At 41.3% G+C, this 24,203-nt stretch overlaps 1 protein-coding gene across 1 annotated transcript in view; it reads right to left on the bottom strand.

Annotated features, from left to right (window-relative positions):
* Positions 1-17,395, bottom strand: part of LOC311131154 (protein kinase C alpha type-like) — a 206,223-nt gene extending 188,828 nt beyond the window's left edge. The window contains 2 exon segments of the mRNA XM_084163991.1: positions 16,395-16,426; positions 17,033-17,395. Coding sequence (XP_084020117.1) covers positions 16,395-16,426; positions 17,033-17,199 — 199 coding nt within the window. The 5' untranslated portion in view covers positions 17,200-17,395.
* Between the last annotated feature and the right edge of the window lie 6,808 nt (positions 17,396-24,203).

Here is a 24,203-nt window from a genome sequence, read left to right as displayed (position 1 = left end):
TTTAAGGGGAAACATTTAAATATCTTGGAATGGCCCAGACCTCAATCCAATTGAGAATCTGTGGCATGACTTAAAGATTGCTGTACACCAGCGGAACCCATCCAACTTGAAGGAGCTGGAGCAGTTTTGCCTTGAAGAATGGGCAAAAATCCCAGTGGCTAGATGTGCCAAGCTTATAGAGACATACAGCTGTAATTGCTTCAAAAGGTGGCTTGAATTCCAGGTTGTAAGGCAACAAAATTGGAAAAATGCCAAGGGGGGTGAATACTTTCGCAAGCCACTCTATATCCTCCTTATGGCTTGGCTTGGACCCTGTCTCTTCCCAGTACCCGTTGGGAGGACACACTGCTTGCGTCGCAAATGGCACCCTATTCCCTACATAGTGAGCCCTGGTCAAAAGTAGTGCACTATATAGGAAATAGGGTGCCATTTACGACCAGCCAAGCCCGCTGCCTTTGCAACCATAGTGCACGTATCACAGATGCAGAGATATCAAGTTCCAGGATCATGTCCAAATGGATCATGCCACATCGGAAGAAAGGAAGCCCCACAGGCCTTTAAAAACAAAGTACTATTTATCCTTTTTAAGGTTCGAAAAAGGAAATTACTGCAGAGCAGGGTCTGTCACAGTGATTTAATGTGAAACAATGAAAGAAGCCCTAGAACTGTTTTTCGGATGAAATATATCCTTCCTCTGAGAGCCTGGAGTTCTTCAACAACAAAGCAGACTCTAAAAAACATATCAACCACACAATGATAATAACTCCCAATGAGTCGAATCAATGCCATTTGCACAAACATTCTCAACACTGTGCATGTAGGCCTATATCACATAATAGAAGGATCTTTGACACGTGCTTTATATTCTTCGCTGCATGTTCTTTTGACATGGCTGTCGGTACGCTGTCTGTATGCTGTCTGTGGCTGCTTAACACAATCATTTCCAGTGGAAATAATCTGTGTGGCGGACACAACAATAAGAACCTCTTACCAATGCATTACACTGTACCATATCATCCCCACTAAAATGGGACTCGAGGATTAAAAAGATTCAACTCGACTCTCCCTGTTCCTGTTCTAGATAAATCCGGCTTTTCTTCCATTAGATTATAACATTATCAAAACAAAATTCCAGGCAATTAAAGTCCAGATTACGTTGTAATTTGGGGTCTGGTACATTAGTCTGCACTCCATCATCTACCTAATAGACCTCTAATGCATTCAGACAGTAATACCCCCACTAATCCCTATGTTAATATTATTAATGTCCAAGGGCCAGGCTGCACCTCCTATGGATTACATAACTCATGTCTCCTCATATCTCCCTGTTAAAAGCATCCTGATCCTCCTAGTTGCCAAGTGGGCTAACAGTGTAACACACCTTTAGTGTTAGGGTCCATGTTAAATGCAATGCAGCCAGATCTATGACTGATTAGATGGGTGCACTCATTATCTAACAACCTGCATCATATCATAAACTGATGGGAGATTAGTGAGTGACATCATCAAATGTGTGCATAATGGTTCTACTTAGTTAGCTCCCTAATTGTTCTTGACCACCACGTGACCTGGCCAGGAAAAAAAACTCTGGGCCCTAGTTACACGGACATAAGCAACTCTTTGCAATCTGATCAGGGCAATAAGTGAGGCTAGAACTGAGATAGGGTAAAATAAATAAAAGGTATGGTTAGTTTCCCTCTTCACAAGGGGAAGCCAACCACAGTCTATAAAATTGTGACGTTCCTCCCCAAAGCCCCTCACTGCCACACAGAGCAGAGCGCTAGCTGGTAATTAATGCAGCTTGGGGAAGCAGCTCAGATTAGTGCCTGATTTTTGTCATTGATAATACTGGGGAATGTCACAGAGCAGGCTCCAGTGCAGCGCTAGGCTAGGCAAGGCAAGACAACGCTATGCTACTGTAGGATATGCTATGCTAGCCAATGATACTGTAGGCAACGCTATGATACAGTAGGCTACACTATGCTATGCTAGTCACCCAGATAGTGGTCCTCTGTAGCTCAGCTGGTAGAGCACGGCGCTTGTAACGCCAGGGTTGTGGGATCAATCCCCGGGTCCACCCATACTGTAAGTCGCTTTGGATAAAAGCGTCTGCTAAATGGCATATTATATTATTATTATAGCACTGTTAGCACCGTCACTCCACCTCAGCTTTAATGTCAGCTACAGTCTGTGGTAGAGGGAGGCTGCCTTCCTCTGACAAATATTTACTTTTCAGGCTAAACATATTAGCTTAATTGGCTGGCAGCTTGTTGTCATCTAGGCTCACAGGCCAAAGTTTCAGCTAACATGGAAATGGCATCGCTGTGACTTCTGGAATCGGGGGAAGCATAATTGGTTTCAATCTTCTCGGCTTGTTCGCTGAATATTAGTCACCACAATGTTGCATTACCTACGCAAACAGATTGCTAATAAATGCCCTTGTAGGCTATTTCCACATCTCCATATGCCCCATTTTCATAGAAATGATTTTCATTCCTGATGCCATTTCCCCATATTGGGTTTCCATTTAGGACTGGTGAATTTCATTCAGCTGCATTCGAGGCATGCAACATGTTGTAATGAGATTGTAAGCAATGTCTTTTTATTCTTCCTGCAGATCGCACTGCCAGCAAAGCAGCTAAATTACAGTTCATGACTAGGCAGCTTGTGTGGTAAAAGAATGAGGAAGAGAGCAACCTGGTCCAGTAGCTGTTACAGCTGGTCTCCCGAGTGGCGCAGTGGTCTAAGGCACTGCATTATCATTATAAAAATAAGCTGTTACCATGTTCTAACACATATGGTTTCTGTTTCATAGTTGTAACAAAGGCACTTCACAAATAAAATTGATTGAACACTTGAATTTTGGTGTTTTTGTAACATAAACTAATGAAAATGCTATTGTGTTATTTTAAATCAAATAAATATCGTAGTCTAATGTTTACCCAAGGGCTTCATAAACACAACCAAATGATTATTGCGATAGTATACATGAAACATATTAATTACACTGTTAGAATGTTGCAGTCAGAATGACTGCTCATTAGCTTGAAGGGGGGTCCCCTCGAGGCATAGCTGTTCTAGTGTTAAAAGTTCCTCAGCCATCATATCCCTGGACCAACAGGGGGCATTTTCCCTCTCCAGTTTCCCCCTTTATGCGTCATGACAGCTTTATGAAGTGGATGGCTAGAATCCTATTAAAACAACGTTTCTCAGAGTAATAGTGCTGGCCTAGGATCAGGTCACCCCTCATATTCATTATGATTTAAAAGGCAAAACTGATCCAAGATCAGCACTCCAACTCTGAGATGCTTTGTTTAGATCCACTATTTATTCTTTATTTAACCTTTATATACCTAGGCAAGTCAGTTAAGAACAAATTCTTATTTACAATGACGGCCTACACCGGCCAAACCCGGACGACGCTGGGCCAATTGTGCGCTGCCCTATGGGACTCCCAATCACAGCCGGTTGTGATACAGCCTGGAATCGAACCAGGGGGTCTGTAGTGATGCTTCAAGCACTGAGATGCAGTGCCTTAGACCGCTGCGCCACTTGGGAGCCTATGAAACATTCTAGAGGAGCATCATTAGACGCAAAGTCCTGAGACAGCGTGGTTAAGACTTACTGGGTCTGGGGACGACAGGGATCAATGATCATTGACGTAGCATGGAAGCTCCAGAAAGCTCTAGAAAATGGAATATGTTGCTCAGTTCATGTGGTCGGCGGAGGGTCAGCGGTAAATGGTGTAAGGGAAATCCAGCTTACCATGAAGTAAGGCAAAGGGTGGCTACTTTGAAGAATCTAAAATCTAAAATATATTTTGATTTGTTTAACACTTTTTTGGTTACTACATGATTCCATATGTGTCATTTCATAGTTTTGATGTCTTCACTAATCTTCTACAATGTAGAAAATAGTAAAAATTAAGAAAAACCCTTGAATGAGTAGGTGTCCAAACTTTTGACTGGTACTGTATGTTCTATGTAAGCTATTTCTATGCGTCCCGTTCTTAAGTTTAGTTTTTACTTTTGGTTTTGTACACCAGCTTCAAACAGCTGAAAATACAATATTTTTGGTTATGGAAAATATATTTCACAGCGGTTCAGATGGTACAATGATTCGCTACACAATGACTGCTTGGTTTGTCACAAACTGAAATTAGGCGATCTATTCAAATTTGAGCAACCAGGAAATGGAGGAGCGATTTCTACATTTTGCATCTTTAAAGAAAGCCATTTTACCTACAAACGTCACAACCTTTAGACCCAAGGCTGAGCTTTTGAACGGAGGAGTGAGGTAAGGTCATGTTATGTGAATTATGGCTCAAGTGACAGTTGCAAATACAGTAGCTATAGCACCCATTAGCGCTTTCTATAGAAAGCCTATGGATCTAGACGATAAGAGGTGTTGACATTGGCTTTATCCAGGTTACAATGAAGTGTCTGTCTCCCTAGTTGCCACGGGTGGAGTGTCTCTGTTCTATTTACCCTAGAGTCATTTTGCACAGACCATGTAAACATAAGAGTCAAATTGGATGACACCTTCAATGTGCAATGCATCTCTTTGTCTGGCACAACACACTACTGGTGAGCGATAAGCAAAAAAGCATGACAAATTCATAGATTCTTTGATGTCTGTCATCTTGGTATCTGAAAGTAATTTTTAGGCTATAAGCTAGCAGTTCAAAACAACTTAATATAATAGTTTGACAATTTAAAGACGCACTATGCAGAACTCTACGCCATTTCCTGGTTGCTAAAATTCTAATAGTTAGTCTAATTTCAGTTCAGTTTTTAATTTCACTCTCCCGAGTGGCGCAGTGGTCTAAGGCACTGCATCGCAGTGCTAGCTGTGCCACTAGAGATCCTGGTTCGAAACCAGGCTCTGTTGTAGCCGGCCGTGACCGGGAGACCCATGGAGTGGCGCACAATTGGCCCAGGGTAGGGGAGGGAATGGCCGGCAGGGATGTAGCTCAGTTGGTAGAGCATGGCGTTTGCAACGCCAGGGTTGTGGGTTCGATTCCCACGGGGGGCCAGTATGATTTTTTTTTTTTATGCACTCACTAACTGTAAGTCGCTCTGGATAAGAGCGTCTGTTAAATGACTAAAATGTAAATGTAAATGTAATGTGACAAAACAAGCAAGTATAGTGTAGAGATTCATTGTACCATCTAAACCACTGTGAAATGTATTTTCCATAACCAAAAATACTGTATTTTCAGCTGCTTGAAGCTGCTGTACAAAACTGAAAGTAAAAGACACAAAAACGAAACTTAAGAACAGGAAGCATAGAAAAATGCGCACATAAAAGAGATCTACCGCTTCTCAGACTTGCTTTCAATGAAAATGACAGATCTATAACTCACATTTCAATTTTGTCGTCTCAACCAAAAAAATACATATTGCAGCTTTAAAAGTACAATTTAATAAGTATTTGATTACGGATTCTTAATCTGGCTATATTTAAGCAATAAGGCATGAGAACCTGTGGATTATCATGAATAACACACGGTTTAGGTCTGTTCTTAGACCTGACATGATGCGGAACAATAATGAACAAGGACCCTGGCAAATCAGGACACATGACATAGTCAACACTCCCATTCATCCTGTATGCTTATGCTTTCTCTCCCACTGGCGTAGCTGTGTGTTGTCAACCTGATTATGTTATGACCAGCCTGCCAAGTCATAACCGTATGACAGAAGAAGCCCTAAGGTCCCCCAGAAAACATAGTCCAGAGCTAGCAGCCTCTTTCCTTTGGGATGTGAGCTGCACTGTCCAGATAGATCTGCTCAATGGACAAGGCAACAAGATCAAAGGACCTGGGTCCAAGGATTAGAGTAGGGGAAAGCTTCCATCACTTTGCTAGTGGAAAAATATAGTCCAGCAAAGATAGCTTTTCATCTGGTGTATGACGTCATCTGGTGTATGATGCCAGAAGTAACATTGTCAATATTATTCTTAGAGTTGGAGTAGCGGGAGTACAAAGCATACTGTGGAGTAGACAGTGGTGATAGTCCCAAGGGCCTTAAGTCGGTATTCTCCTCCTTTCTCCCTTTCTGTCACTTATTCCTCCTTTTTCCATCACTCGCTCTCTGAGAAGAAAAGTATATGAACAAGAACACTTGTTATATTTGATTTCAGGCTGACAACCAAGAGAAAAGTGATTCTGAACAACTAAAATGTTCTGCCTTTTTCAGCAAGGGTTGCCATCAAAGCTCTGGCTGTCTTCTTCGTTTGATTGCTTGCCTAGTCACTTCAAAGCCCCATACTGTGAAACCGGCTTGGATCAATCATGCAATCAGTAAGTAAACAGGGGTCTATTATCTCATGCCATACAGGTGTCAGTGGATGTATTTCCAACCATGCAGGAATTCTCTGGCGAACAAGATTTGAATGAATGTGTAGCTCTCATAAGGAAAATAGGATGGACAGCAAGCACAGAGGCAGAGAATGAAGCTCTCAGTCCATTGGTTCATGATTACGTTCATCATGCACTTTATACAGAGATGTTTTGGGTGGTCTGAAATACAGTCTCTCCATCAACACATCTGGCCATGTTTGGCATGCAAAACGGCTACATTTCACTGAATATTCACATACCCTGTTCACATATCAAACAACATTTCCCAAACACACTAAGCCAGAGGCTTCTAGTGAATAAATAATTCAGCATGAACGGATGGGTTTCATTTCGATGCGGTACAGCTACATTGTCGAAAACAAGAACAGAGGTTTTCAGGGAAATCCAAAATGGCCGTTTGTCTTGTAAGGTAATTTCTGGTCAGTGTGGGTAGCTGGGTATCGCTCCAACTCTCTGGGGATCCCCCATCACAGCATGGTGCTGCCTGTCTGGTTTAGCTTAAAGGCACACAGCGGTAGTTTTGACACATCTGGGCTGTTTTGAAGGGATCTCCGCCTCTCCGCCCATGCAGGCTTTCCCCATGTCCCCCTGGCCATGAAGACAGACAGACAGACAGACAGACAGACAGACAGACAGACAGACAGACACAGTAGCTCTGTTGGATCTAAAGCCATAATCCACCCACACAGCCCTGGAAATGGCCTGGATTAACCAGTGGCGATGGTAAGTAATTTACAAAGTGACACAGGCATCCTGGCTACTAATGCATGGGCCAAATGACACTGGCTTGGCTGTAGCCTGGCTCTCAGCCCATTCGGGTATGCTTATGGCCTATTTGACTTTAGTATGTAGAAAATAAATGATGTCGCTGCCTCGCTTTCAAACCAAAGTATTATGTTATTAGAATGTCCATAGAGGTCTACAGCATTTTAATAATGCCCGGCACTAAAGTGAGTTGTGGTGAGTTGATGAATAGATATAGTCCATATACAGCATTTTAATGGCCGGCACTAAAGTAAGTTGTGGTTGAAGGGTTTCATATAGGCCTAGATATCCAGCTGTTGTACTGTAGTAGCTCTAATGGATGTAATGGATGTAATGGATGTAATGGAGGTTCGCTCTGTTCTGTTCTTGCTGCTCAGCCCTAGGGGCCAGAGGTGCTGTTGCATCTGTGTGCATACATGGGCTGGAAAGGAGGGGTTGTCTAGGTTCTATGTGGCCTACAGTGGATGGAGGATCCAGAGGCTGTACCAAGGGAAGGTTTAGGGGGTTAAGCGGTTTTACTCTCGGGGCCAGCATATTCACATCATCCCTTTCATCTGCCTGGTTACCCCTGCCATTAGAGTGGATTGGATGACTAACCCCATAGACAGACAGACACACAGACACACACAAGCTCTACTAGCAAGTCCTCTCTGAATTCTCTCTCACTATTGTGATGAGCAGCAGCTAAAATCCAAATCATCAGCTTGGGTATAATTCAAGGTCATGATCTCAGCTTTCAGAGTACATAAGAACGAGCCTGGCGCTAACCGATGGCTTTATTGATAATTTCCCTTAGGATGCTGTGGAATGGAGAGAATGCGGAGTGAGAATGGGGGAGAAGGGGTGGTTAGATCTGCTCCACCCAAGGCAGAGTGCACTGTAGCGGCCAAGCTCTTTGGCACTCAGGGGAGGAGAGCCCTATTGTGAAAGCCCCAATCCACAGCCTCCGAGGCGATGCGCTTGCTCCACCACCGCCTAAAAGGCATAGCCCAGGGCAAGCTTAGTTACATAACCCTGGTTGGTTGACACAGTTGTCCTTTGCCTGTCGACTGGTGTCAGCAGTGGGTTTGTTTATGGCAAATTCTCCCTCTAACCCTGCCTCACTGACTGGTACCAACACTGTCCATTAAGGTGATTTCAGGTGGACTTTGTGATAAAGCCACCACATGTCCCTAAGGAAGAGATGGTATTCATTATACAGTATATGAGACCTAGTAAACCCAGGGGAAATATGGCGGGGGACGTGTATATGGAATACTGCAGAGCATTTACAATGAAGACAGCACCATGGAAAGATAATGGAACCATAACCCATTGAGGATTGATGGTTCCATAAACAAGTTTTCATGGAAGTAAACCTCCATCTATGTAGCAGACGCTTTCACATAATTGGAGTGATGCCAATGATTACGCAACACGTCAGAGCATAGCAGCACACATTCTGTCAGTCACTCTTCTTGGTCTAAACATTTGTAAACTCTATATTAACAAAGTGTTGGTGATAAAAAAAGATAACTGCACCTTGCAGAAGTACAGGCAGAGTACAGGTACAGCCTAAGTTAAGCATAGAGAAGCTGATAGATACAACAGGACCAACTAGTTACATGAGGTGAGCTGTAGTTCCCCCCAACAAACTACCTACCTACCTACCTACCTAGCTATGTAAGCCATAAAGGTTTTTGGATACTAAGGAATGGTTTCTCAGACCCAGATTAGGCCTAGTCCTGGACTAAATAGCACTTTCGATGGAGAATCTCCATTGAGAATTATTTAAATCCAGAACTAGACCTAATCTGTCTCTCTGAAACTAGTCGTTACAGCAATAGAAAGCGAGACTAGCTCAGAAATGTACTGCTGAGAACCAACTCCAAAACAGGGGAAGGTAGATGGAGTCCTCGGTACCTATGGGAGATGGGAGGACTAGATTACACACCTGCTGGACTGCGGGGGCAAGTAAGGACACAGGGTAGAGTTTACCTTTCCGTCCTCTGTCAACACAGGATGTGCACAAGGATTCCCTTAGCACTGTCTAAACAAGCCCGGAGCACAGGAGCGTGATCTGAAAGCGGGTTGAGAGGCCACTGTTCATCAAAGGGAGGGGAGGGAGGTTCCAGGGAGCGGGAGGGAGTGTGTTATCACGTCTCCTCTGGGTCAATGTTTGGTTTGAACATGGTTAAGTATGAAGAAGAAAAAAATGTATGCACACACTAACTGTTAAGTCGCTGGATAAGAGCGTCTGCTAAATGACTAAAATGTAAATGTTAAGCATGTCTGCAAACACAATGAAAGTGAACAGAGACACACAGGCTTGGTTTGTCTGTGGTACACTGTGTGACAAATATCCTGGTTATTGATTTTATTAAGTTGTTTTGAATAGAGAGAACAGGACTTTGATGAAACCTTTGTTATATGTATATACAGTGGGGGAAAAAAGTATTTAGTCAGCCACCAATTGTGCAAGTTCTCCCACTTAAAAAGATGAGAGAGGCCTGTAATTTTCATCATAGGTACACGTCAACTATGACAGACAAAATGACAAAATTCATCTGACCATATGACATTCTCCCAATCCTCTTCTGGATCATCCAAATGCACTCAAGCAAACTTCAGACTGGCCTGGACATGTACTGGCTTAAGCAGGGGGACACGTCTGGTACTGCAGGATTTGAGTCCCTGGCGGCGTAGTGTGTTACTGATGGTAGGCTTTGTTACTTTGGTCCCAGCTCTCTGCAGGTCATTCACTAGGTCCCCCCGTGTGGTTCTGGGATTTTTGCTCACCGTTCTTGTGATCATTTTGACCCCACGGGGTGAGATCTTGCGTGGAGCCCCAGATCGAGGGAGATTATCAGTGGTCTTGTATGTCTTCCATTTCCTAATAATTGCTCCCACAGTTGATTTCGTCAAACCAAGCTGCTTACCTATTGCAGATTCAGTCTTCCCAGCCTGGTGCAGGTCTACAATTTTGTTTCTGGTGTCCTTTGACAGCTCTTTGGTCTTGGCCATAGTGGAGTTTGGAGTGTGACTGTTTGAGGTTGTGGACAGGTGTCTTTTATACTGATAACAAGTTCAAACAGGTGCCATTAATACAGGTAATGAGTGGAGGACAGAGGAGCCTCTTCATGAAGAAGTTACAGGTCTGTGAGAGCCAGAAATCTTGCTTGTTTGTAGGTGACCAAATACTTATTTTTCACCATAATTTGCAAATAAATTCATCAAAAATCCTACAATGTGATTTTCTGGATTTTTTCCCCTCAATTTGTCTGTCATAGTTGACGTGTATCTATGATGAAAATTACAGGCCTCTCTCATCTTTTTAAGTGGGAGAACTTGCACAATTGGTGGCTGACTAAATACTTTTTTTCCCCACTGTATGCAGAATACCTGTTCAGGTATTTCATAACATGTTGTGTCTGGACTGATCTAACCCAATTTGACTGTTTAAGTTCAAACAAGAGAGAAAAAGACTCCATTTTGTTGAGCCATCACCATCACACTGTCCATCCACATATCTCATTCATGTTCCCTACATGTCCATAGACATAGAAACATCGCTCTGCTCCTACCGCTCCCTTGGGAGATTGGTCTCTGCTCCTCTCACACCAAGAAATCTATTACTCCTCCACTCTCACCAACAACAGACCATTGGAAGGCATCGGGTAAAATCCAATACCACCTGTCAAAGAAGACGGGCCCATTCAACTGTTCCATCAAGCCTTCAAACCATCAATGGCCTTCCACAAAGACACTATTCCCTGGGCTCCATTTCTCCATCCATATTCCAACCATAATGGAAGAGAAGGTAGTCGTAGAGAGAGAAACACTTAAAAGCCCATCTGAGGTTGGTCGTTTTGAAGCCAATGGTTTTATGGTTGGTTTATCATGGTTTCAATGCCAGGAGATTATGTAAGATCTAAAAGCAGTGGACTTCTCAATGGTAATTTCATTTTAGAATCAATTGATATACGCTTAAGTACAGTATATGATGTGCCTAGATGTGCTTAAATGTTAATTGGGCCAATAACCATCAATAGAATGCTTATGCTAACTCCTCCATTCACTATTAGTGGTAATACTAACATTCTTACTATTTGGACGAAAGACTGCTATCATGTTTTAATGGTACAGTTTATAGAGGCTGGGTGTGGAGCAATGCACAAGTTTACAATGTGGCAACAGTAATTCCAAAGTAATTGGGATATGAATACAAACGCCTGCAGGTTAACTTGTGGAATTGGATTCCACAGAAACAGGATTGTCTGAGGGTAACAAGAATTGGCACAGATACCATCTCACATGGTGACTACTTGTACTTGGGTAAACATGAGGGCTTGTTCACCCCTCATCTTTACTTTGGTGGTATTTAATCAACCTTATAATTGGCGAGGGCGAGTAACATAGTAGTGACACAACAGCACAGCTCAACTGTGACCGTGAGGTGAGGTGTCGGTTTACAAATAACGGAAAATACTTGTTGAGTGTTAGCTAGTGGATATGATCTCTCTGTTGGCAAAGGCTTCTGACAACTCGTCAAGCTCTATGTAGTGTCTGGGGATTCCCATAACAAAATGATAGCAAGAGATCTTAATATGAATGTTGCTCTAGTTGATCTAAATAGACTAGATATGAAATAATCCATGTGGGATTGGTAGCTAATGGTTTTACATGGAGACCAATATGACACAAGCTAATTTTAATGTCTCGAACGCAATGATTTAACAATTGTTGGAAACACAGATACTGTATGTAAAGTTCACATTTGAACACCAACAAATTCATTCATTCCAGTCCAGACATCAGACATCTTCAAATTCCATTAAATCTAATGTAACTTCATTTCAGGCCGACACAGAAAGACCACTAGGATAGGCTTATCATGTCTTTACTCAATAGAAGCCTCCCTGCTTGTTGACTTGAGCCTCCCCATTTCCAAGGAGCCCATTAATAATTGATGAGAGGACAGGTATTTTTAAGTGGGACCTTCAGCTTTTGAATAGCAGGGCCGTTACCTCCTCGCCTTCATTTTGATACGGCGGCCATTATTTATTTAGCAGTAGACCCAGGAACAGATTTATAACAGGGGGAAATGCTGTGCTTTCCAGAATGGCTGTAAAACCACTGCTACCAATTCTCTGCATAAATATATGTAATGGATACAGAAGAGCAGCTAGCACCTACACAGTGTTGCTGACATCTCTAATGCTGTAATGCATATCTATAGTCTAACTCTAATGCTCTGAACGCAGGGGTTTTGTTTAAGTCTTTAATAGTGCACTGTGATTTCTACATGACAAGTAGAGACTATAACAGTAACGAGCGATGCTGTGACAGAACCCTGAGGGAGAAGACAAGACAGAGACAAAAGGGGCTTCACCGATGGTGCTTTGGCATACATATAAAAACATGTCAGGATGTCATCACTGCAGCACCTAGCCCTGAGTTGATAACGAGCAGGCTTTCCCATCAAATATTCAAGCGCCAGCAAACACTCGGAGCCTCTGAGCAAAGTGCATCGCAACTCCAAGACACCAAGATCACATACAAGTGGAGGAGTGTCTTTATCGATCGCAGTTACTAAGCCCTGGAAGACAGGCTCCACACACATATCGACAAATACGTAGATACATGCATGATGTACAACACACATTCGTACGTATGGATACATACAATTTACGATACACACATGCATGCAGGAACCTGAACACACACACAAGTATACACACTCACTCCACAACAATAAAAGTGGACTTATTCCAGACAAGAGCCTTCTGAACCACAGAGATATCAAAAAGCCCTCTCTGGCGAGTGTTTAACCTCGTACTCCAGCAAATGGACGTCTTTTGCTGCCATTTAACAGCGGCTCTCAGAAGACATCCTTTCAGAAAATATCTCATTCAACCAACGGCTCAATGATCACAGGTTAACATCATCCTGGCTGGCTGAAGCAGCAGCACTTACCATGAGGCAGGGACTCTCACCACTGGCTGGCAAGATCAACACTTTCCACATTACACTACCATTCATGTTGATAGAATGGCATATATCCGATGGGAATACCACTTAAGCGCAAATCAACATACTTAACTGGCATTCAACCGTTATCGTTATTAACGAAGTGTTTGCTCCTTAGGAAAACGTCCTGCTTTGCTCACACTCTCAGTTCGCTCTTATCTTCTAGAGAAAGGATGAGAGCGGGTATTTCTCAGGTATCACGCCAGTTCATTGGAAGTGCAGCCATGCAGGCGAAGCTTACAAAGAATAGGAAAATGTCTGAATCCAACAAAATAATAACTTTACCAGCGAACCAGCATTTCTCTCTCTGGCCGCCAAGCTAATTAACAGCTTTAGACTTGCTTCACTATAAGAAATATTGGACAGATCAAGACAGCAGATAACGTAATGATCCATTTCCTCTTTGATGACTCCAGTAAAATGATGAGTTACTGTTGTTTCTCTTTTCTGCATGAGAACGGTCTAGTGATATCAGACACATTAAATATTACATTTACAATTTAGTCATTTAGCGGACAGTTTTATTCATAGTGGCTTACAATCAGATTTACAATCTTACTTACAACAACAATCTCTAAGCACCACAATTGTACACTATTAAACTATATTTAAGATCTTCAAGTCACGCCACAATGCTTTAGAACCAAAATAAACATCTGTCTAGTGAATACTTGGCATGAGTTACTGCAGCGTTATTTTCACAAAATGTCCACGACAAAACATTACCTTTTTAAAATAATTGCCGTCTGACAGTATAAAACTGAATCTGAATACATAAATATACACTGAGTGTACAAAACATTAGGAACACCTGCTCTTTCCATGACATAGACTGACCAGGTGAATACAGGTGAAAGCTATGATCCATTATTGATGTCACTTGTTAAATCCACTTCAAATCGGTGTAGATGAAGGGGAGGAGCTGGGTTAAAGAAGGATTTTTAAGCCTTGAGACAATTGAGACATGGATTGTGTATGCGTGCCAGTCAGAGGGTGAGTGGGCAAGACAAAAGATTTAAGTGCCTTTGAACAGGGTATGATAGTAGATGTCAGGCACACCGGTTTGAGTGTGTCAAGAACTGCAACGCTGCTGGGTTTTTCATGCTCAACAGTTTCCTGTGTGTATCAAGAATGGTCCACCACCCAACTGTGGGAAGCATTGGAGTCAACATGGGCTAGCATTCCTGTGGAACGCTTTCGACACCTTGTAGAGTCCATGCCACGACGAATTGAGGCTGTTCTGAGGGCAAAGGGGGGTTTCAACTCAATATTAGGAAGGTGTTCCTAATGTTTTGTACACGCCGTGTATGTACAGTATATATAGCCTATATTATAACCTTTATTAACAGCTTAGAAACCCTTTATAAATCCTTAGTAACTGGTACCTTGATACAACATTTTCTTGAGACAAAAGTTAGCCTTTTCTTAGCACGAGCACATAGCCTAGTAGCCTACATTCTTCAGGTTTGAGTAATGCACTGACCTACAGTACTCTACAGATGGGAATCAGTAAACAAGAAGTTTGAGATTATTGATGGCACCAGGAAGAGACACAGACCCTGACTAACGAGACTTGGCAAACTACAGGCGAATGCCATTAACCCCTCAGACCTAGCCTAGCTAAAGCACAAGCAGATTCAGCTGCCAGGCTACGGTACACCATTCTGCATCCCAAATGGCACCCTATTCCCTATGTAGTGCAGTACTTTTGACAGGTGCCAATAGGGCTTTGGTTTTGTAGAGAAAACCTCTGGGTAGTCATATTTCTGTTTCCTTTACCAGGCCTATTTGAACTCTGGCATCCATGAGATTGCTGTGTGTGATTTGATTTAATGTCAGTCCAGTTAGTCAGCTGGGAATAATACTATCCATTAATGTCTATATTAAACGTTTATCAAGTAGTCCCCAAAACATCTAGGTCCGTCTTTCCAAGAGCCGAGGAGTGCATTGTAAATGTTATCTCACTTTGGTATCATAAATAACCATCTTTTTTTTAAATCGCAGACAATCAATTCTTCACACAGACAACCACTAAATGTCAAGATATTCCCTAGTATTAGCTGCATAAATCCAATTAAGATTATTTAAGTCTCAAAGGGCACTTGAAGAAACTCCTGAGACTCAAACAAAATCAATCAGAAAGTTAAGAAAGTTCAAAGTCTCTACATTGTGAATCATTGGCTTATTAAAAATGTATAAATAACTTTTTTTAAAGAACTGCTTCAAACGACTGAAAATGGTAATGAGTTTGGAAAAGGGTCGGAAAAAGAAAACAGTCACAACATCAATCCATGCCATTTCTGTGAGTGATAAGACCTTCTGAGTGCTTTGTCACAGATACTTTAACCATTATGTTCTGTTATTTACGACTTCATATTCCGGAGTGTGTGTAAGGAAGGCATCATACTCAAACAGCACAGACAAATGTAGGTCTCCCGGCAATGTTCCCCCCAAAATAAGGCACTGAGCAAATTTAAGGTCTGCTGAGCGCAAACTTGAAGGTTATGAAAATTCGGTGCGTGTTTACTGTGAACACTGAGGCTGTACCCACTTTAAGTTACAGTTTTAACAGTGGCCAAGTAGGCTACTGTGGCTATTTGATCATAATATAAGCCTACCAGAGTGGCCTACCATCAAAAACAATGGAGAAAAATGCATCCCATAACATTTTAACATAGAAATAGTTGTTATATCATTAAGCCTACAGTAGCAGGCAATGTGTGGTGTTCAATGTAGGCCTACATTCCATGAGATCTTTTTGAGAGAAAAAACCTGCAGGGCTTGACATTAACCTGTTTATCCACTTGTCCTTCAAACAAGGAGGTGACTGAAAATGTTGTGTTGTGTTTTTTGATGCAAGAAACCACTTTACAAAATAAAATGCATTTTTATTCCTATACCATTATTACAGAGAATCAGACAAATTATGCTACGCTCTGTCTTTTGGCTACTTAGCTTATTCAAGATCGTCTCAAAATACAACACTGCCCCTTTAAGTCATAAAAAAAGACTGAGTTGCAGTCTGATGGGAGCTGCCTGTGCATGCAGTTTAGAGGGAACATTGCCTAACAGTATATCTCAAACTCTTTGAAAGGTAAGTGACTCCAACAAAAATTGCAACATTATTTAGTCAATACAAGTCAAATGGACTGGTCCTCTTGAATTAATGCAGTACACACACAGCTCTGCACGAATGAGTATAAACTATATGGTGGACTGGAGCTTAGTGAATGGACGTCAATCAATTTCATTTTACCTTGGCACTGGAATCCTTGCTTTCCAAATCCCCTGTGAAAAGAGAGAAAAGGGAGGAATGAAATAACAAATAGCATTAAACAGACAGATACACACAAACAAACATGTTTGCAATATCAAGCAGACAGCAGTAGTCTCCATATTTATCTGTAGCTAGCAATAAATGGTCTAGGAAACAACACACCCTCTTGAAAAGAGGAAGGTTGGTCAACATGGGTGCGTCTTCAACCAGCCTACATCCCGAATAGTTACCACTTGTTCCTTGTGAGCCTATATTTCGTTGGCAGTAAGTTATTTCAATATTTATCAAAAACACGAGGACTAGGAGAAATACAACTTTTACCATTTGTAACAAACATCTAAGGAGCCGCGCTATCGGCTGTCACAGTCAAAATGTACACATTGTATCTAGCCCACTGTAGGCAGACCGGATTCATTTACTTTAGGCTTGCATTTCGAGGCACATTATAGGCAAAAGTTGGCTTTAAGATGTCCAGCTTTGGCGTGGAAGGCAAAAAATTCCAGTAAGGAAATTATACGTAACGGTGCAGCACAGTTAACGTTAACTGGTTGAGAAGACAGCTGAGTTCTTCAAAATGTTCAACAGGCAGAGGCCGTCTGGAGAGGAAACGCGCTTACCAGATAAAGTCGGTGCAGTGGCTACAAAAAGTCGGCTGCTTGAAGAACCTTGCAGTGAATTTGTGGTCCTTCACTTCATGGACGTTCTTCTGCCTCAAAGCTCCTTTACGAGCGAACCCTTTCGCGACGTCCCCGGTCCCCTCGTTGAATTGCGTGACATCAGCCATAGCCAAAAAGAAACGTTATTCCTCTCTATCCTATGTATATGCTTATTCAATCCAACGTATAACCTTTTCACGCACACTGTATTTTGCCACTGAACAGGCGGTCAGACTGTAACTGGAGACACTGTACTATCTATGGGCTATCGCTACAACTACTTTTACTGACAGCTCCACACTGAGCGCTTTGCTTCCTTCTTTCACTTGAGCTGACGTCACCATAATTAATCGCCTGGTGGGAGGGCTACTGTCTGATGGAATTTGGAAGATTGGAGCGTCATCCAGTGGTGTAAAAGATACTGGTACATTTTTGGGTAAAACTATTTATTTGAAGAGTAACTACATATCAGTCATATCATAGTCAGTGCTTGACTTGGCTAAAATGTATTTATTATGGAGTTCCTGCACCTACATTAAAACAGAACCGGCACCCACAATGAGTACCGGCACCTATTTCACCCAAGTCAAGCACTGATCATAGTCATAAACATTTAATCTATTCTGAATGTGTTATGTATGGCTTATTAATTTGTTCTGAAACCTTTAGGGACAGTTCGGAATTTACTGGGGGGAGGGGGGGTTCCAACTCAAGGTGTCATAAAAACATTTTGACACCCCTCCCGAATGTTACAAATATTTTCACATGACCCTCCCCTAATGTTTACGACCACAAATAACAATAACTGTACTGCCCTACAAAGGCAAAACACAGTATCTACGTTTTTTTACTGCAAAATCTGACTTCAAAGTATTTTTCTGTCTAGACAGACAGCAATTTCTGAGACTCCATGATATTTTTACATAAAAAAAAAAAGAAATTTGTCATTTAGCAGACACTCTTATCCAGAGCGACTTACAGTTAGTGAGTGCATACATTTTCATACTGGCCCCCCGTGGGAAACGAACCCACAACCCTGGCGTTGCAAGCGCCATGCTCTACCAACTGAGCTACATGGGACATATTCTGATCAACTGGCTTGTTCTTCTGTCAGGAAACTAACCACATTAATCAGAAAATACCTGGCCATTACAACAGACCAAATTCGTAGTTAGTGCATTTTGCCTTTTGAGGGCAGTGTAGCGACCCTGTGTTCATAAACGTGGATATCGACTTTGCCATTTCAGCATGCTTTTGTGGCACAGTCGATGCCATGCAGGGCTACGGCCAGAAGGATGAGGGTTCGCCGACCACCACGGACAAACCCACTTTCCCTTCCTATTTCATTAGGCCTACACTATGATCAGAGCCAGCTGCAGACAAGATCAGCTAGCGGGAAATCTGATTTTAAAAATGTTGATGTCATATTTATAATTATAAAAAATATATGCAACGGATATTTCACCAACAGGTTTCTGTGTCAATGCACCACACAACCAATAAACAAAGCATACCGACTTCAGGCACTTCAATATCATGGTTTGAGTTTTCAACACCACAATAAATAGACCATGTCAATCCCAACAAACAGAAAATACATCCCTCCCTACCTTGTAGGCTTACCCAGTATCAAAGGCTTGGTTTGACAATCTCCGAATGTCATTAAACTTTTTTGGTGTTTTGAAACAGATGTCTCTTTCCATTCATCAATTGGCCGCTGCACAGTTTGGATTGATTGATTGATTTGATTTGTCAGTTAAAAATGTATTTCCATTGTGGTCCCTATTTTTTACATAAATACATAAAGAAATAGATACATACAGTACATACACATACATAGATACATACAGTACATACACATACATAGATACATACAGTACATACACATACATAGATACATACAGTACATACACTTACATAGATACATACAGTACATACACATAAATAGATACATACCGTACATACACATACATAGATACATACAGTACATACACATAATAGATACTTACATAGATACAGACACATTACTGAGATACAGACAAAAAAAAAGGTTATACTGTTCACACATTAGCCAGCTTTTGACATTCTTTTGAAAAGTGGTTATGGTTGGTATGTCTTTGAGTTGCTGTTGTAGTTTGTTCCACTCAACAGAGCCGGTATATAAAAATGTGTTCTTACCAGATAGACTCATATTTAAAACAGTGAATATTAGAGTCTCTGCCTCTGGTATTATGCTGGAGGACATCACTAGCAAATGAAAAATAGTTGGATAGGTACATGGGGGCTCTGTGATAATGATGTGGACTAGACCAAGTTGAATTAATACTACTATTTTTTCTACAGATAGCCAGCCTAACTGCTTAAAATGAGTGACCTCCAGATGAGTATGAGTGGGGAGTACAATTACAAGTACAATTATTACAAGCTTGTTTTGACTGGTCTATAGCTTATTTTTTAAATGTTTGAGGCTGCTGGTGAACCATGATGTGCAGGCATAATAGAAGTGACACTGGACTAGCGCACTTGCAATTGCAGACAGATTTCCATGCTTTTTATTCTAAAATCTGCATAAAAACAATATTCACATTTTCCTATCAGAGTTTTGTTTCCATCAAATTGACTTGTTGCAGATAAAAGTCTGTGCATAAATAGGTAGTGCAAATAAAAATTACCTTTTGGTTAAAATCCCATGTACCGAATAAAAAATACAAGTTAAATGGGTTTCCATTGCATTTTCAACTCTAGGTCTACTGATGGTTTTGTCACACAAAAATGTTGCGTAGGTATAGCGAATGTGCCCACTCTGGTATTGGCACCTGCGCTCTAGCCAACAGCTCACAGATACAGTGTGGGTATAGCCTACATGATGAGATTATTATGGACAAAAATGCGAGATTATTTTTATTTGTCAAACAGCAGCCAAGCATCGATCATCATGTCACCAGAATAAGACCCTCGATATTTATTGAAAGGAGCATCAAGCTCATCCATCACCTTGCACTTTCACCACCCTGTGAAGTTCATCATAATTTATTTAATCTGTAGCCTAATAAACTGCATTATTTCCTGAGTCCTAGTGGGAGGACTAAACACCATGTCATGTGGTAGAAATATTTAACTCAAAAGTATCTCTAAAAAACTGGAGCTTGTGAATTCAGAATATACTTTATTTAAAGCGAAACAAAGCCGAGCTGGTCCATGGAGCAACTGCTTGCCCTGACCTGGAGCTCTCCTTTTATACAGACAAAAATGCATAGTCATGCTTATACAACATACATAGTTACTCCATTATATGTATATGATTAACATCCTTCGGTGTCACATGTTGTTTTACTCACGAGGGCTATGTGCGCTTCTCTAAATGGGGCCTCTGTCACTTATCTCATTATATTGGTGGCGTGACTCAATAAATAATATACATACGTACGTTAAAGAACAATCACACTCTGTATTGACTATATTCACTATCCAGGCATGCATCTGGAGTACAAAGTATCAATCATGTTCATTCTGTTTTACCCTTATCCTTTCATAACACATTATAAAACATATCAATTAATATTTAAACATGGTTTAAACATGTCATGGCCATAACCCATTCTCAACCACATACATTTAAGCCAATCCCAAAAAGCATCCTCCCAGGACCCTGAGCCGCTATGGTTTTTCCTTGTGACTATGTGTATGTAGCTATGTGTGTCAGGTCATAAGCACAAACAAATGATTACACTAGTTCCATTGTTACTCCAATCTCCACACAGCCACAACGAGAAGTTGTGTCTCCATCACATGTCATTGACATACCCAGACCAGCTGTGGGGAGTTATCAGAAGCACAGCATTTGCACTAAAGAAATGTATCTGCTCTGTTTTAACCCTTTAATTGGTTCTTAATCCATAAGAATTTAAGGCATATAGGCGTTTCATTCTACAACATATGTACTAGAAAATCATCCATATATTCCCCCCTTTGGGACTTTCTAAGTCCCAACCAATAAAACGAAAGTTAACACAAAATGAATGTAAGCATGTGCATATGCTTATTCTTAGCCTTGCCATCTGTGGTTATATTTTATAAGAATATATATTCAGACCAATGTATCTTCCTCATAGTCTGACCCATCACGATGAGGACGAGGAGCCCAGTCAGGTACTGGGTACAAATCCGGAAGGTTTCCCTCTAAGCTAATCTCCAATTGTTGCTGTTGAGCTTTGTAACCATGACAGGCCCATCCACCCCCAGGGACAACACCATACAGACATTCAGGATTCCCAAATGGGAAGTCCATTGGTCCTCCTTTAATACTACAGGGCTTCCCATATTCATTAACATACTGTCCTGGAGCTCCCTGAACAGGGTGTATTTCTTTGGTTGACTTATTAACAATTGTCTGTACAGTCATTTGCTTTACTGTGGTTGGGATCAAAAGTGCTTTCAACAAAGGCAGTACACAACAAAAGACCATTCCCCTTACTACGAGTGCTATGCCTATCATGATTGCCATTTTTGTAAACATTGCTCCCCACTTTCCCAAAGTTAAGTCCATCCAATCCCAAGTGTGAGTGTCATGCCCAGCATTGTCCTTAACTTCTTTTCGTAGTCCTTTGAGCTTATTCATTGCTTCAGTGAATGAACCATCCGGAGCAGTATTATTGGGAATGAAGGTACAACATTCATCCCCAAACATAACACAAACTCCACCTTTTTCTGCCAACAGCCAGTTTAAAGCCTGCCTATTCTGCCATGTCATTCTACTTGTAGCCATTACTTGCTCTCCCAGGGCTGTTAACGCAGAGTCTGTGTAATTAATAAACCTTTGTTGATTATAGTAAATATAATTGATCCATTCTAGGTTTTTGTTAGGTGATATCCAGACAAATATTGATTCAAATCCTGCTTTAATTTCATCTCTTATATTCATTTGGAATTCCTCTAGGCTGACCTATTGAATCAAAATATACATTGGGGTCATGTTCATACGCTCTTTTTACCCTTTTATCATTACTCTGTGCGACCTGATTTATTGTTTTTACTAACTCCCATTCTGATATAACTACTTCCTGAAGCATTTGTACCCTAGCACATATTTCCATCCATTCTCTAGGCAAAGTGGCTCTAATTCTTTGTTCTCCACATACCCAAAAGAAATCTGCCACTGCCACCGACTGCTCCTTATAAGGAGAGATCAGTGGCAGTGATAGTGTCTGGTTCTCGCATTCCCCAGGGTCACCAGGCCCTCCATTAGTAACTATCACTCCAGTGCTTGACCCTGCCGCCTGATAGATTGCTCTTCGAGGAGTGTCTTCATTCCAAGACATATCGTTATTTAGGTGCCATGTGGTCTCACATTTTCCCATAAATTCTCCCAAATCATGTTCCCCGTTTGTTTTGTTGTATCATTCATACTTCTGCTCATGATCTATTCGATATTTCTCTGGTGTTTCCATTTTTCTTGGTTCTATTCTTTCTCCCTTGTGTAGAGGATACCTAGCACTCAGGATTTCTACCGCCATTTTATTCATGTTTATGGTCTGTATTTTTTAACTCCCCAATGTCCGTTCCAAGTTCAACCCCTTTTTTATTTTTATTATAATTTTAAATATTATATTTAATTATTTATTTTTGATCTATTTTAATATTCTTCCTATTTTTGTTCCCTAAATCCTTTTTATATCGGTACTTGCTTTTCTCTTATTATTGATCTGTTCATGCCTTTGATTATTTTAACCAGAATTTATTTATCCTAAATGTGTGTTTGGTTATTTCTTATATCTCCTGATGTCCACTTTTCTCTCGTGTGGAACACCTCATGAATCTTCCCCTTCCGTATTTCTCCTATTTCCCAACCACTGAATATCTAGTTATCATAAATATATTTTCGGTTTTTCTCTTATCTTTCCTGATGTCCACTTTTCTTTTGTGTTCTTTTGTTCTTTTACAGTTTTTTAAAAGTATTAGTATTACATGAATGAAACCTGAATTTCATACAGCTGATACATGTTATGATTCTGAATCATTGTAGTGTGGGTGTACGTGTACAGTGGGGGGAAAAAGTATTTTGTCAGCCACCAATTGTGCAAGTTCTCCCACTTAAAAAGATGAGAGAGGCCTGTAATTTTCATCATAGGTACACGTCAACTATGACAGACAAATTGAGATTTTTTTTCCTGAAAATCACATTGTAGGATTTTTTATGAATTTATTTGCAAATTATGGTGGAAAATAAGTATTTGGTCACCTACAAACAAGCAAGATTTCTGGCTCTCACAGACCTGTAACTTCTTCTTTAAGAGGCTCCTCTGTCCTCCACTCGTTACCTGTATTAATGGCACCTGTTTGAACTTGTTATCAGTATAAAAGACACCTGTCCACAACCTCAAACAGTCACACTCCAAACTCCACTATGGCCAAGACCAAAGAGCTGTCAAAGGACACCAGAAACAAAATTGTAGACCTGCACCAGGCTGGGAAGACTGAATCTGCAATAGGTAAGCAGCTTGGTTTGAAGAAATCAACTGTGGGAGCAATTATTAGGAAATGGAAGACATACAAGACCACTGATAATCTCCCTCGATCTGGGGCTCCACGCAAGATCTCACCCCGTGGGGTCAAAATGATCACAAGAACGGTGAGCAGAAATCCCAGAACCACAAGGGGGGACCTAGTGAATGACCTGCAGAGAGCTGGGACCAAAGTAACAAAGCCTACCATCAGTAACACACTACGCCGCCAGGGACTCAAATCCTGCAGTGCCAGACGTGTCCCCCTGCTTAAGCCAGTACATGTCCAGGCCCGTCTGAAGTTTGCTAGAGTGCATTTGGATGATCCAGAAGAGGATTGGGAGAATGTCATATGGTCAGATGAAACCAAAATATAACTTTTTGGTAAAAACTCAACTCGTCATGTTTGGAGGACAAAGAATGCTGAGTTGCATCCAAAGAACACCATACCTACTGTGAAGCATGGGGGTGGAAACATCATGCTTTGGGGCTGTTTTTCTGCAAAGGGACCAGGACGACTGATCCGTGTAAAGGAAAGAATGAATGGGGCCATGTATCGTGAGATTTTGAGTGAAACCCTCCTTCCATCAGCAAGGGCATTGAAGATGAAACGTGGCTGGGTCTTTCAGCAT

This window comes from Coregonus lavaretus (assembly GCF_964263955.1).
Source record: "Coregonus lavaretus genome assembly, chromosome: 6".
Classification (NCBI taxonomy): Eukaryota; Metazoa; Chordata; class Actinopteri; order Salmoniformes; family Salmonidae; genus Coregonus; species Coregonus lavaretus.
The sequence above is the reverse complement of the archived record's forward strand: the minus strand, read 5'-3'. Positions and strand labels throughout refer to the sequence as shown.